The 15,731-nt window shown below is 40.8% G+C and overlaps 3 protein-coding genes across 4 annotated transcripts; 1 reads left to right on the top strand and 2 right to left on the bottom strand.

The window, feature by feature from the left end:
* Positions 1–2,765: 2,765 nt before the first annotated feature.
* LOC106452760 (DExH-box ATP-dependent RNA helicase DExH10) lies at positions 2,766–7,814 on the bottom strand. The gene is made up of 17 exons (XM_013894932.3): positions 7,706–7,814; positions 6,602–7,630; positions 6,086–6,400; positions 5,889–5,993; positions 5,727–5,795; positions 5,407–5,574; positions 5,250–5,321; positions 5,065–5,181; positions 4,767–4,967; positions 4,522–4,680; positions 4,204–4,293; positions 3,983–4,075; positions 3,742–3,895; positions 3,501–3,649; positions 3,325–3,420; positions 3,146–3,238; positions 2,766–3,048 (listed from the first exon to the last, which is right to left on the bottom strand). The coding sequence occupies exons 2-17, from the start codon at positions 7,583–7,585 to the stop codon at positions 2,938–2,940; spliced, it is 2,976 nt and encodes a 991-aa protein (XP_013750386.1). The 5' UTR covers positions 7,586–7,630; positions 7,706–7,814; the 3' UTR covers positions 2,766–2,937.
* Positions 7,815–7,915: 101 nt separating this feature from the next.
* On the top strand, positions 7,916–12,910 carry LOC111206501 (probable DNA helicase MCM8). 2 transcript variants are annotated; one of them, XM_022703517.2, is made up of 17 exons: positions 7,916–8,183; positions 8,412–8,558; positions 8,634–8,751; positions 8,838–9,060; positions 9,156–9,319; positions 9,468–9,731; positions 9,857–9,952; positions 10,082–10,234; positions 10,674–10,744; positions 10,820–10,938; positions 11,071–11,200; positions 11,411–11,462; positions 11,548–11,695; positions 11,778–11,952; positions 12,199–12,369; positions 12,462–12,575; positions 12,688–12,910. In XM_022703517.2, exons 1-17 carry the CDS (start codon positions 7,974–7,976, stop codon positions 12,733–12,735), a joined length of 2,403 nt encoding a protein of 800 aa, XP_022559238.1. In that variant the 5' UTR covers positions 7,916–7,973; the 3' UTR covers positions 12,736–12,910. The 2 variants fall into 2 exon arrangements, with proteins under 2 accessions (XP_022559238.1, XP_022559239.1); XM_022703518.2 differs by having other exon boundaries at positions 7,919–8,183; positions 8,415–8,558.
* LOC106452759 (pentatricopeptide repeat-containing protein At3g09650, chloroplastic) lies at positions 12,838–15,437 on the bottom strand. The gene has a single exon (XM_013894931.3). It carries the CDS (start codon positions 15,330–15,332, stop codon positions 12,999–13,001), a length of 2,334 nt encoding a protein of 777 aa, XP_013750385.1. The 5' UTR covers positions 15,333–15,437; the 3' UTR covers positions 12,838–12,998.
* Between the last annotated feature and the right edge of the window lie 294 nt (positions 15,438–15,731).

A 15,731-nucleotide genomic window follows, 5' to 3' on the forward strand; every position in this document is an offset into this window, starting at 1 on the left:
ACATCACTGAGCTTAGCGTCGTGAGAAGAAAGTTCCACTTCCTTGTCAACCGGTAGCTCTGTTTGAATCCCATCTGGATCTTTTACACCATTTACTGTCACTACCTCTTTGCTATTATCTGAAACTTTCTTCTCACTTTCCTTAGTCTCCTCATCTACATTTAGGCTTAACATACCTAGATCTAATTAACCCTCCATTGATTCTTTTTCCTTAGCCAGAATTAACCCATTTAGCTTCTCCATCCCAAGATCACCAGCTAATGCTAAGCTTTCGTTTCCTGTTTCAGCAGTGATGCAGCCTTCTTGCTCATCTCTATCTAGCTTTGCTTCCAGGCCCTAAGCAGCCCTGGGACAGGAACGGGTACAGGAAACGGGGATGGGAAGGAGGAAGGAAAACGGCAAACATAAAAAATTTAGATACGTGGCAACCAAAATATAAGGAAATATAAAAATATCCATAAGTTAAAAGGTCAAATCTCCAAAATAACACATTTCTAAGTTTATATCACAAAAATAGCACTCAAAAACTAAAATGACCAAAATAGCACATTTCTAAGTTTATCCTTTGAAAATTTTAAATTTTTTATTTTTCAAAATTTGAAATCTTATCCCAAAACCTCATTTCTCAACTCTAAACCCTAAACCCTAAACCCTAAACCCTAAACCCTAAACTCTAAACCTTAAACCCTAAAATCTAAACCCTCAACCCTAAACTCTAAACCCTAAACCCTAAACCCTAAACCCTAAATCCTAAATCCTAAATCCTAAACCCCACCCTTTAACTCTAAACCCTAAGTTTGTGATTTCTGATAAAACATTAAGTGCTATTTTTGTGACTTTTGACCTTGAGTGCTAGTTTGGTAACATAAACTTGATTTAGTGCTATTTTTGTCTTTTTCTAAGTTAAAATATTAAAATCTGAAACATAAGTTTTAAGATTAAAAACACACTTGATAAAAATACTAGACAATAAGCTAATCATCTAGCAGCTCATTTTCAACAGAATAAGCTAATCATCTACCCGTGTTGACATTTTCAGTTTGAGAGTTCATTTTTTTAATCTATCTGAAGTCACAGAAAACATATGATACAACAAGTATAATCAGAAACACAAGAAATCACGTATACAGAAAACACACAGAGAAAAAAAATCAGAAAGTTGTATTAATGAAATATAATTCAAACCGGTTGAATCAAACGTAAACAATAAAACACTAAAATCAGAAAGAGACAAGAACTTAAGTGTTGTTTCTTGTTGCTGATGAAGAGAGATATGGTTGACACTTGAGAGTCAAAAAGACATAAGTTACGTTCTCACTAGAGAGAAATATGGTTGAGTACCGCCACCTGGGTTCGATTCCCGGCCACTGCGAAATTTAACATTCGGGCCGCAGCGACACAGATTAGTCCCTTGGGCCTGGGAAGCCTTTGGGGAAACTGTGTATAATTCAAAAAAAAAAAAAAAAAAAAGAAATATGGTTGAGAGTCGAAGAGAAAACATGGAGATGGGAGTGGAAGAGACTATTATTGATAAACAACTTTCTTTATTACATCTTTTAATATTTTCAGATCTAATAGAATAAAACAATTAAAAACAAATATGGAATGGTTTAACTTTTACACATAGGATTATCGGAACACCAAAAATCAAACGGATACCTCTCTCCTTTGTCCTGAAACGTTCCCGAGACGTCTCCGGTCTCAGACCAAACTGTCCCCGGTGAGTCATGCCGTCTCGGGTTCACGGCACATGTGTTGGGAACGTTTCCTAGGCGTACCCGTCCCTCCGGCCCCGGCGAACCCGCGCCGGTACGAAGAGACGGCACCCAAGTGGCGTACGTGCAACCTATTCCAGCTCTTGATCTTGCCCACTCAATGGGCCAGCTAGAGATTCAGACTTCTGATCATTTTGGACATAAGTCTTGGACGCATTAGAGCTATGAAGAACGGCTCGTTCTGATTCAGTCGACATAAAGGAGTACCTTGACAAAACCGTAGCGAACAAAGAGATGAAATCATCAGAAATTACTTTTACTTCATTTTCCCAAGAAACCAAATGACAAAGTAGCTACAGTGGAGACAGATAAAGAAAGAGTGCACCCAACTAACTGCGGAAGCGGTCGTGAAAGCAGCGGTTTACCGGCGGTGGGGTGTCGTCTGTTAGAAGTAAATGAGTCGGAAGTCAAATCGAACCAGAAAGAGACTTGAGTTCTTGTTTTGGTAACTTTCCACATTGTGCACTGTCCACGTTTAACCCCTTTCTATTATTATCAATAGGTTCATTTAATTGGGCCCAATTACAAACCCATAGATAGAGGGCCCAATTACTTCATCGGATTTTGTACTCTTGGTTTGTCCATGAGATGCAAAACTTATTTGATCCTTCATTCATTCATTGGTTCTTTTGGATCGTTCTATGGGAGACTTACCGAGTTTGAGACATGTTTTGAAGATGATTAGTTATCCTGAATCCTGAATCTCCCTTCATACACTGAGAGCAGTGATAAAAAAAAATTGCAGGAACGCTTTTGTAGCATTTCATGGAACTTTTGTTGAGTTTACTACTGTCAAAGTTACTCTCTCCATTGTTGTGTCCATAGTTTTCAAGAATTACTAAAGCATCATATACGCATATTATAACCCTATCACAATACCAATTTGTTTAACTTCATTTCACCATGTATCTAAGAGCTAAGGTCATATTAGCTGCGTTAAATACTTATTAATCATGCAATCACGTCAAAATGGTCAAGTTTAGAACAGGAATCGGAAAATTTCACCACCATCTAACTTGTTGATAAACCAAAAGACATCGTGATTTTAAGGTTCAGTGAGTACAAAAAGAAAAGTACAAACAACCATATCTCAGTGAAGTCATGCTACATATTGGTCCCCATGGCTACCCAATTCCGCGAGCTAAAACTCTGCAACAAAGTACTTATAAATAAAGCGAATTCGCAAACATAATACCTCTTCGCAAGCTCTCGCTAGCAGCTGCAAACTTGCTCGCCAAATTATTCTCTCCAACTGCTTCCGCTGCAAGTCGAAGCTGAGCACAAATCACACCATTCAAAGTGGCATGAGATTTACTATAGGTTCAAAGACATGTCACTGCAGCTGAGACATAAGAGTTTAGAGGAAGTTACCTGGTTCAGAAACTCGTCGAGCCTTCTAGCGCTCCTAATGATACTTCCCTCGAATATGTCAGTCTTATTCATAACCTCTGCAAAGGTCGAACCCTTCCCAAAGCCAAACAATCGAGAATAATATCAAATTACATGTCCTTGAAAAAAAAAAGCTATCCCTGAAAACAAGTAATACCAACCGTTGACCAACAGTAGATAACGTCCATTAGGCCTTCCCTGATGGTGGATTCTACATACTCTTCAACGTCTATTTCCAGTTTGCATTCATGTTGTATCTGTCACCACAGAGAAAAATTAACATTAAACCATGTTGACGAATTAAGATTACAAGATTTCAGCTGGGGAATCATTTTACCTCTGCAATTTTCCGTGCATTATCTTTGAGCTGCTGCAACGGTCTATTAAGTTCATTTCTTAGCTCTACCTTTTCATTTGATTTATCTACAGGAATGAAACAGCTTGCGAGGGCAGCTACTTGGTGATGATCCAGATCATTAAAAGTACCTGTGAATAATTTATAATGTCAACACCACGCATGACACAGTCACCAGAAAGGCCTAAACTTAAAAACAGGGTAGCTAAATAAGTAGTCGTACCATTGAACATCAGTTCAGTGACAAGCAGTTCATCCCCTGTGTCTATCAAGCAGGCAGCTCGTCCCTTTAACTGGACCACACCATCAGCATCAATGTGTCCAAGTTTCTTTAATACCCGAGAACGGTTCCTAAGCTCATCTCTAAACTTTTGAAGCTGCAGAGATTAACAATATGAGGTCAACCACTAGAGCCTCAAACTACAACCCACTTGATTTATTCATGGATGAGCAAGGTAATATACCTGGGAATCACGCATTTTCGACTTGAACTGCTGAATTTCATAATTCACCTCCGCTTTTCTCTGGAAACTCTTCATTTGCTGATCATCTTCAGACTGCGATACAGAAAGCACGAGTTACTAGATTATTGAAGAAGTGCTCAAGTTCTTAGTATGCTTTCTCAGAATTTCTCTGAGTGCAGATTCAAAATGACAAGCTAACGAAATAGTGAATGTTACCAAACCTTGTGCATCGGATGAGCAAGTAACTTCTGCTCAGCTTCTTCAATTTGGCTGACCAGCCCCACTATCTCTGTATCTTGAATATTCATGTCCTGCCGATTATATTCTATTTAGATAAAATAAGATCCTGAAATCTATTTTATGCTAATTTTTAGTTCAAAAATTGAAACCAATAAAAGAATACTGTATGCAAGACTGTATAAGTCGTTTTAGACAAGAAGAACCTAGCAAGCATCTGATTTATGGAATCGGTAGCAGATAAAATATCGTGTAAAGCATTTCACTGAAGATAGCACTACTCTAAGAGCATAGAGAGAAACCTTGACTGGATGGAGTTTTGGGAACCCTAACGGGAAGCGACTCGACAACTCCTGTACTGCCAGTAGTATGCTCTGTCTTGCTTCTAGTGGCCGAAGATCAGACGGAACCGATATTCTTAGTCTGCTCAAAGCAGTAATTAATGGTAGCTGAACAGGAACCTGAAAACGCAAAAGCACAATTCTTCAAAAATACTAACACGAATAAAATAAGAAGCTAGCGACCGTGAAAATGAAAGTGAACTCACCACATGCATCTCACCCTTCTCCCCAGGACGGGGAGGACACGGCTTTGGCTTTGCACCATTCTCGCTAACACCAGTGGAGCAATGAAGAAGAGTATCCACTATATATCCGCCACCTTGTGAAGAGGTTCCAACTGAAGTTTTTTTAACAACATTAACTACAACTCCCCATCCCCAGTCTGTTCCACCTTCTCGTATCTTAACCTGTACATAAACACTTGTCCAAGTAAGTTATGAGAAGCTTCTGTCATAATATACAATACATACCAATGGTCAATTAGATTTGAAAAAAAGAACTTACCAGCCGACCAGTATCAAGAAAACAAAGCACCCTTTCAGGCCTTATTATCTCTGACATAAGTTTCTTTTCCAGTGGAGCTATGTCAAGTTTTAGCTTATGGTACTCAGCAACCTCCGCCTGCAAATAACTTAAGAAGTAAGAACGAGCCCAAATCACAGACGTGAAAATATGAAAGTGCTGAGCACCTTTCCAGAAGCATCAAGGATGGCAGCTTCCTCTTCAAGTTTGGTCACCTTATTCTCAATATCCGGTAAAGCCTGAGGTTACAATACCAACGTTTAATTAGCATCAAAAGTGTAGATAAAATTAGAAAGAGAAAGGGGAAGAACATCCGACAGCTACCTTTTCATATTGGAATTGGTGGAACGAGTGCTTTATAACATGCTCAGCTGTAAATTGTCCTTCGGCACGACTCAATAGATTCAAAATTGTGTAGTAACTCAACCTAAAAGTACTAAGCAAAGGGGCTGGTTTGCCCAGCATCATGTCCTTGAGTACATCCATTTCCATCTGTTGAATAACACCATAAACAAATCTAAGAGATTGAAAAAAAAAAAGAGATTTATCTAGAATCAATCCTCTTTGAAGACAGCGTAGAGGCTCAACTGTTTGGTGCATATGTCATATACAACTATAATAGGTAGAGATAAATCAAAAACTACCTGTTCATCAATCATAATAATGCAGATACCACGTTCATCCTTTCCACGACGTCCAGCCCTGCCGCTCATCTGCAAGAATCAAATATAAGCAGACAGTTACTACAATATCATTTTGCAACAAATCGTCACATTCACCACTGGCATCAACAAACTACGACCCACCTGGATATATTCACCAGACCCAATGAAACGATGGCTGTCACCATCCCACTTCTTAACAGCAGTAAACACTACAGTTTTTGCAGGCATGTTCAAACCCATAGCAAACTGATGCAAAAGCCAAGAATCATAAATTAGCACAACAGAGAGTAGCATAAGTTACACAACAGAAAAGACAAGCTAATTCCAGAGTATCTTACAGTTTCCGTGGCGAAAAGCGCTTTTACAAGTCCTTCCTGAAAAAGAAGCTCCACTAATTCCTTGAGGACAGGGAGAAGACCAGAATGGTGGACAGCGATACCACGTTGGAGCAGTGGCAACATCATCTCAATGGCAGACAAAGATCTATCCTCCTCATTCAGGCACAGCATAGCATTGTTGAACACCTCTTCCACAGTCGACTTCTCTTCCTCTGTATTAAAATCGAGTTTCGACATTGACAGTGCGTGATTTTCACATTCCCTTCTACTGAAGCTGAAGATGATGACTGGTTGAAACTTTCTTTCCATGATCATCTACAAAGATAGATAAGAGTTAAACTAACAAATCTACAGGCTACAGAATACGTATTCCACTGTTTTAATAGCTACAATTCTATCAAAGTACATAAACTTAAAACATAAAAGAAGCACATAGATTGCAATGCTTTGATAGGAGAACACAACACCACAAGCACCAACATAGGACATGATAAACAATATATAAGATCATCATACCTTTACAATTTTGTAAACATCAGAATCACCACCACCGCCGCCGCCGCCACCACCTTTAGCGCCGCCCCTACCACCTGATTTGCCATTTGCACTCTTTTTCCCCTCAGATTTTGGCTTTGGGAAAGTATCATGCATCTTAATGAAATTAGCCTCTCTAAACTGCTCATTCTCATCAACTACAAGGTAAAGCCCACTCCCACCCATAGGAAAAGCATAATGCTGCAGAGGCGTCGGCCTAAAGTCTGTATACACAACATGACAAGGCTGCTTATGCAGATAGCAAATCCACTCAGCAAACTCAGTAGCATTCGACATCGTGGCCGAGAGAAAAACCATCTTAATAGCAGGCGGCAAGAAAATAATACTCTCTTCCCAAACAACCCCTCTCTCCCTATCCTTCATATAATGAATCTCGTCGAAAATCACCCACGCAACCTCCTTCAAAACCTCAGAGCCTCTATAAAGCATCGCTCTCAAAATCTCCGTGGTCATCACCAAGCAACTAGCGTTAGGGGAGATCGTGACGTCACCGGTCATCAAACCAACGTCGTGAAACTCGTGCTGGAGCTCTCTATACTTCTGGTTACTCAATGCTTTCAGAGGGGAAGTGTAGATCACCCTCTGCTTATCTCTAAACGCCATGGCAATAGCATACTCCGCAACAGCTGTTTTACCAGCTGAAGTGTGAGCAGAGACCAAGATCGATTCTTTCCTCTCCAGGCACGCTACGGAGATGCTCTGGAAAGGGTCGAGCTGGAAAGGGTAGGTTTTGGCCATGTCTCCGTTGTACAAAGGGTTATCGAGAGTTCCGTGAATCGCTTCCTCTTTCGTTGGCGTGTAGCCGTTGGGGACGGCGACTTCGTGTACGCAAGCTCGTTTTTGGCTGCTTCTGCGCTTCGTCGTGGGGGTCTCATCAGAAAGCTTTGAGCTTTCGGATGCTTTCCTCTTGCCGAGTGTCTCCGGTGATTCCATTATTGTGCTCATAGATCTCTTCCAATAATAACTCGAGGGTTACAAAAAAGTTCTTCACTGCAGAATAAACAAATCAGAAATTAGGGTTTAAGTATACAAATTAGGGTTTTAACGAATTCACAAGATTGGTACCTTCGGTGACGGTCGTGAAGACGGCGCTATCTCGGCGGCGGTAGCTTGTTACTCGTTTTAGTTTTTTTTTTTTTTCTTTTATACAAGAGAGATAGTGACGTGGCAGATATTCAATTAATGGGTTTAGGGTTCAATATACAGGCCCATTTATAAAGCCCGTAAGGAAAAAAGCCCATTAACTTATTTCCCGCCAAAAAATAATTAACTACGGAAGCGAGACGTTCTTCTCCGACCGAGGAGTGGTGAGTAACGGTGGTTTTACGCGGTGATGGGTGTATACGGAGACGGGAGCGACGGGGCAAGCATGACGTCGAGACGCCGTGGATCAATCGGCGTTGATTCCGTCGATATTGCGAAGATATTAGCTGTGTATTTCAGAGACAACGAGAACTCGTGCATCGACGAGGAGAAGTTGATGCTCACGGCGGAGCTTATCCGCATATTCTCTTCGCCGAGTGGTAGAGACTTAGTTTCTCAGGTATCTCATTCGGAAACGATTGGGTCATTGCTTTTTCTAGACTTATTCCGGCGTAAAATCAAAATTTTCTAGTGAATTTTCTCATTAATCGATTTTGCAGAAATTGGAATCTAGATTTCGTTTTTCTTCTACGTTTGTAACTTACCTATGCGTCAATTAGCTGTTGTTAGTATCTGAATATACAGTTCATAAGTTTCTTACATGGCTTGGCACAAATTGTGAGAGAAGCAGGTGAGTGAAGATGGTGGCGGTTCCTTCTCTTTACCGCTTGATCTCCAACAGTTCAAGAAGTTATGCGATATCGAGAATTTTTTCCTTAATTTGGAGGATAATCCCAAAGGAGTTTTACCATGTATGAATGCTGCAGTTCATAAGGTATATCATTATAGTTCTTTGGTGTTTGTTTGCTTGGATGGCATGAGATGAAGACTTACTTAACATCTTTCACAGGTTTTACTAAGTCAATGGGAGACTAATGGCTTTGATGATGTTATGAAGATCAATATTCGTCTGCATAACTATCCTGAATCTTCAATCTCTCTGAAAAACCTGAGAGCAGCATATATTGGTAGAGAATTCTGTCTCATTCCGCAGAATAAATAATAATGTAAAAAATGCTTTAGTGTCCCGAGATTTTGTTCTGCGTGAATGCAGGTAAGCTTGTAACAGTTCATGGGACCGTTGTTAAAGTTAGTACTGTGAAGCCTCTTGTCACACAGATGGCTTTTGACTGTGCAAAGTGTAAAACTAGCATTACCCGGGAATTTACTGATGGAAAGTTTTCACCTCCGCAAAATTGTGACACCCATGGATGTAAGTCCAAGATGTGTACTCCAGTCCGATCCTCCGCTCATACAATTGATTTTCAGAAAATCAGGTGTACTACTATTTGCGTCTTATGATTTTGTGTCCTTCATTATTGCTAGTTAATGTATCTTGCCATTGTTAATCAACTGTCCAACTGTTTTTCAGGGTCCAGGAGTTGCAAAAGCCTGAAGACCATGAAGAAGGACGGGTACCCCGAACTGTTGAATGTGAGCTGATGGAAGACCTTGTGGACACATGTATTCCTGGTGATGTGGTGACTGTTACAGGGATTATAGGTGTAATTAACAATTACATGGATATTGGGGGAGGTATTGATTTTATAACTCTTTATGGTTCTTTTCATAGTTTGTAAGGGAAAAAATGTTTGCTGTCGTTAATTGAATACTAGCTAGAAATTGATTTAATATGCTAAGCCGTACTCAATCTTAACGAACTTTTAAAATGCTAATGTTCCAGGGAAATCGAAGTCCAAGAATCAAGGATTCTACTATTTGTTTATAGAGGCAGTTTCAGTTAAAAACTCTAAGAAGCAGTCTGCATTTGAGAACTCAGAAGACGCCGGTAGTGGTGTCCAGTCTGCAGATGTTGGTGATTTATATTCATTCTCACAGAGAGACTTGGAATTTATTGTTAAGTTCAACGAAGAATATGGTTCTGATACATTCCGTCGCATACTTCATTCAGTTTGCCCATCTATTTATGGCCATGAAATTGTCAAAGGTGGAGAACTTCTGTTTATAACAAGTTTCCCTGGGCAATCATTGTTGAAGGCTTTATAATTACTGTTAGAAGCATTGTATAACATGATACTTCTGCCGTCTGTATATTTCTTGTCATTTCCACAGCTGGAATAACACTGTCCCTGTTTGGAGGTGTAAGGAAGCATTCGATGGATCGGAACAAAGTTCCAGTCAGAGGAGACATTCATGTCATTATTGTTGGTAAGATTTTAAATCAATTTAATTTAATGGCATAAATATAGAGAATACATGGGCTGGGGGAAGCTTATTTGTTACTAGTTTGAAACTGATGCACCAAAAATTTGATTGATGATTTCAATGCGCTAATAGGTGACCCTGGATTGGGAAAAAGTCAGCTCTTGCAAGCAGCATCGGCCATCTCCCCTCGTGGCATATATGTATGTGGTAATGCGACGACTAAAGCAGGGCTCACCGTTGCTGTAGTGAAAGATTCCATGACAAATGACTATGCGTTTGAGGCTGGTAACTCCTTCCGTCCCCTTTATTTAGCAAGTATAAAGTTCAGATATGGCATATGATTCTACTGTTCCAGATATGGGTTTGAGTCATGCTGTTGATTGATTTTACTTAATACCTGACCTAAAGTCCCAGTCTAGTTGCGTCAGAGGTGCTAATTTATTTACCCAATTTGATGTTAGTGAGTGAGGCATACCTTGTAGGTTTCAACTGATGTCATTTGTCTGTAGATGTAATGATGTCTATAGTTTAGCTAGAATGGGGGATCGGTAAGCAGAAAGTCTGTCTTAAAGATAAAGATAGTACATTCAACAGTCTGAGCTTCAAGTCTTCAACAGTATTTTATAGTAGTAGGATAGGGTTTTACTGAAGAACTTTACACTAGTGAAAAGTTGTAGAAAGAGAAATCCTCGTCTTTGTTAACCTAGTGCTACCATATGAGCAGGTGCCATGGTACTTGCAGATGGCGGGGTTTGCTGCATTGACGAGTTCGATAAAATGACCAACGAGCATCAGGTTTTTCTTATCAACAATGTCATTACTTCTGATGCTTACATTGTTTTATTATTAACTTGCATCACATTGTCATAGGCTTTGCTAGAAGCAATGGAACAACAATGTGTCTCTGTTGCCAAGGCTGGGCTTGTGGCTAGTCTATCAGCTCGGACTTCTGTTATAGCCGCAGCAAATCCTGTTGGTGGCCACTACAAGTAATTTTATTAATGTTTTATCTCATCATTGTGCGGGTGTTTAGATCATACTTGTGACACTGTTCAGTGCAGAATAATCCTTGCATCCTTCAAGGTTTAATACTTCGATCATCTTCATGATCTTTATTTCAGCCGTGCGAAAACTGTAAACGAGAACTTAAAGATGAGTGCTGCGCTTCTCTCGCGGTTTGATTTGGTTTTCATATTACTTGACAAACCTGATGAGCTACTCGACAAGCAAGTCTCAGAGCATATTATGTCGGTGAGCATCTCCCTCTGAATTATTTTTGTGGAACATGCCTCAAAGAGAGATTAGTATACGTTGATATCTGAAAGTTGTTGCATTCTAAATCTTGGACAAAATACTATATTTTTGTTTCTGGAAACACTTTATTGGCTCTATGCATTGGTTAACTTAATTCAATGCCATTAATGTAGAATCTTACCTTGAATTTTTTTTTCTTTCTGGTAGCTTCATTCTGGAGGTGGAGAAGCACCACCTGCATTAAAGAAGTTCAAGACAGGTCCAGTTTATTTTGGCTGTTAGGTTGTATAGACATGACTGTATTATAGAATACTTATTGACTTCACTTTTAATATCAAAAACAGCATCAGGGTCTGCAAATATTCATGCAAAAGAGGGTTCTCTACTCTCAAGACTGCGGTTAGACCCTAAGAAAGATGATGACTTCACTCCCATTCCTGGCCAACTGCTTAGGAAATATGTTGCTTATGCAAGGACTTTCGTCAACCCTAAGTAATATGATCCGTCTCCCAGCTGCAGTTACTAGATACACACCAAATCAGGCATTATGGGTAACATCTCTTTATCTATTCAGGATGTCAAAGGCAGCTGGAGAGATAATTCAAAAGTTTTACTTGAAGCTGAGAGACCACAACACTTCCGCTGACTCAACACCAATAACAGCAAGACAATTGGAAAGTTTGGTCAGGCTTGCCCAAGCTAGAGCTCGGGTTGACTTAAGGGAAGATATAACAGTCCAGGACGCAATGGTAAGCCGGAACATGAATGCCTTGTATCATACATGCATTTGTTTGGACCATACACTTAATTAGCATCCATACCACACACATGCATAAACATTATTTCATCTGCTCTTTTTTGTTGAATAGGGTAAGTAGTTAGCTTGAGAGTTTCAAATTATAAAGCTGCGTTGTTGTGATTTTGACTTGGATAAAATTTTTTTTTGCTACTGGCTACAGATGTCTTGACTTCTGTCCTTGAATTTGCTTTTTCAGGATGTGGTTGAAATAATGAAAGAATCTTTGTATGATAAGTTCGTAGATGAACATGGGGTTGTGGATTTTGGTCGGAGTGGAGGAATGAGTCAACAAAAGGAGGCAAGACGCTTCTTAAGTGCTCTTGATAAGCAATCAGAGTTGCAGCAGAAAGATTGTTACTCTGTTTCGGTATGAACAATTTCTATTCTCCAGAATTTAGCTACTCGCTTCTGACATTTATGGTGACCAGTTTCTTACTCAACAGAAAAACTTTTCTGCAGGAGATGTATAGTTTAGCTGATAGGATCGGGTTACGAGTTCCAGACATCGATACATTCCTAGAGAACCTGAACACTGCCGGCTACTTGCTCAAGAAGGGACCAAAAACTTACCAGGTATATTCCTCTACCTATCTCAGAACAAGAACAGTCCATGAACAGGCAAAAGATGGCTAAAGGATTTGATTTGATTTAATTTCTCACACTGTCTTGATTTCATCATATACAGGTCCTCTCCTCATCTTATTCTCGGAGTCAATCATCCAGGTCAAGATGATCAACATTCCTGGCAAAAACCTTCCTTAGAGCAAAAACTTTTAAAAGTAAATTTTGTAAGTTCTTGTATTGCTCATATCTAAGTATGAATCTGATCATGATATCAGTCAAATGAATATTATAATGCCAGAAACTCCTTCGTATTTAATAAGACATGAACTTGGGTTGAATGTTTACGTTGTGTAGTATAGACGACATCTAATATCTAAGATACACCCTAGTATACATTGGTGAATGAGAGAGTAGCATGATCAATAGGATGATCTAGTCTTCTCTTGGACCTAACTTCCACTCACTGCCATAGTAAGAATTAGGCAAACCAAGCCAAAACTTGAAAGCTTCAGCCGCTCTCTTTCGTTCCACCCTCCTCTCTACCCTTGCTTGTGAAGCATGTTTGCTAGTGAACATCCTAGAGTGCATCTCCACATAGATCTTCTTGAACTTAGTTTTGTTCGGAGGTATCCCATTCTCCTCCATGCAGGCGATGATCTCCAATGCTTTCTTGAAAAACGCAGCTCTCACACATATATCCGCTAACATATCTAACAACCCTTCATCAGGCTTCAGCATCGGAGGAGAAGAATCTCCTTCAGATTCTTCCCTCTTCTTCACCACACACCTTTCCTTTATCTCCTTCCATAGCAAGAGCGCCTCACCAGGCTTCCTCGCCAGAGAAACCCCGTTGGCTAGGCTCCCGTAAGTCGCCACGTTCGGGTGAAACCCGTTTTCTTTCATTCTCGAAACTACTCTCTTCGCATCTTCAATCAAACCAAGCCTGCAGTACCCTTCAACCAACATGTTCCACGCAATCAAATCAACTTTGACCCTTGGATCCCTCATCATCTCATCAAACACCCTGTTCGCCAACTTTGGTTGCCCCGACATTGCGAAAGCCTTCATCAAAGTAGTGTAACTAATCTTAGTTGGTGCAATCCCTCTAGTTCTCATTTCATTGAAGAACGATAAAGCTCCTGCGCTGTCATCTATAAGAATGCATCCATCAATGATGATGTTATAAGACACAACGTCTGGCTCGATCCCTGCATCTTCAGCCATCTCTCTTAACAAATCCTCCGCCTTATCTATCTGCAGCTGCTTGCAATACCCTTTGAGGAGGACATTGTATGTAATCCTATTCGCAGGCACACCCATCCGAGCCATCTCAGCTAACACTTGTCGTGCTCTATCCATCAACCCGGCTTTTACAAAAGCTGACACAACCGTGGTGTAGGTAACTTCATCCGGGTGGCTATTTTTATCATCTTGACGTCTCATCGCCTCTAGCATTCTAGCTGTATCCGCCACACGCCCATTCTTCATGTAACCTTTCATCAACGTTGTGTAGATTCTCGAGTCAGGAGCAAAGGCTTTAGGCAACAGTGGAGGCTCATCACTCGGGTTAACTGAGTTAGGCAGCAACTTCTTGAACGCATCCTCAGACCCTTCTTCGATTACTTCATCCCGAGGAGTATAAACTAAACCCTCATCATCCTCAAACGCATCTTCTTCTTCTTCTTCCTCTTCTTTCTCCTTCAAATCCTCTCCATTACATTCTCTCAAAACCTTGCAAAGATCTCTCCTTTTCTCCCTCATCGCTTGAACAATCCTCTCCGCAGTTCTCAAATCTCCAAAACCAACATAAGCTGCTACAAGTGAATGCATCGTAGTCATACAAACCTTAACTCCCTTCTCAATAATCCTCTCCACGACAAACACAATCAGCTCCTTCCGACCAACTCTCGCACAAAGCTTGATCATTACGTTATAAGTCAACACATCAGGCTCACAGTCCCACTCAGACATCTCACAAAACAGTTTCGAATACTTCTCGGTATCACCAATATTCGCACAAGCGTTAAGCACAGCGTTAAACGCAGCCGTATCAGGCCTAGACTGAGCGACCAAAGATTGATCTCCAAAGCGTCTGACTCTTCGTGTAATAGCTGTGAAGAGTTTGATAGACTCTTCAGGTCCATCGTCTCCAGCAGCAGAGAGGTTAGCTACCGCAGCTGTCCAAGCCTTAACGTGTGGTAAGTACCCAGAACGGAGCATTGACTTGATGACGGAGACGGCGTAAAGCGTTTGGCCGGACTTCGCGGCGGCCATGGCGAGGAGGCCGAGGGAGTTGGCGTCCAGGCGGTGGAGCTGGCGCTCATTGCGGAGGCGCGTGAGGATAGACTGCGCGCGCGTGAGGCTCTCGGGTTTGGATTGATAAGACAACTGTGAAACTAAACGGCTAAGACAAGTGGGACCAGGGAGATGAGTGGATTGGACGTACTTAGCCCAAGCTTCGTCGGTTCTTCTGTTGCGCAGGAGAGACAGAAGCTCTTGGTCGTTGTGCGTTGAGTAGGCTTCTGGAGAAGAGCCTAAGAATGATGAGAGGTCTCCGGCGGAGCTGTTGGCAGTTCCGGAAGCGGACCGTGCGAAAAAGTGGCGGCGTGTGGGGAGACCAGCGGCTGTGAATGGTGGTGGGTTGATTGAGCAGAGGGATATGGGGTTGTGGGTGGTAGTGAAAGCCGCCGCCGCGGTTACTATAGCGGAGTTTGTGTATGGAGGAAATGACGACGATGAAGTCGGAGGAGGTCGGAGAATGTTCATCTTAGGTCCATTGGAGAGAGAGAGAGAGAGAGCGTGTGTTTGTGTAATGAAATGATCTCCAAATGGATTATTTGGGTGGACAGAATTGTAATACGTCGCCGTATTACAATTCAAGCAACTGTTCAAAATTAATATCTCCACATTTAAAACCTTTTAGACTCATATGCCCTTGTTACCATCCAATCACAGATGTTATAGTCAGAGATCAGAACAGAACTGATTAGAACAATAGTTGAATAAACCTTTTTTCAACAACGTTAAAATAACTTTCAATCTAAATTTAGCTTTAATGTAACAGTTTTAATTTTTTTATCATCGGAAAAAGCCATAACGAATGTTCAACAATTTCGAGATTTTATAATAAGATCTAAGATTTCTTCACAATTTTAAGATTTAACA

Source organism: Brassica napus, chromosome C5 (assembly GCF_020379485.1).
Source record: "Brassica napus cultivar Da-Ae chromosome C5, Da-Ae, whole genome shotgun sequence".
Lineage (NCBI taxonomy): Eukaryota > Viridiplantae > Streptophyta > Magnoliopsida > Brassicales > Brassicaceae > Brassica > Brassica napus.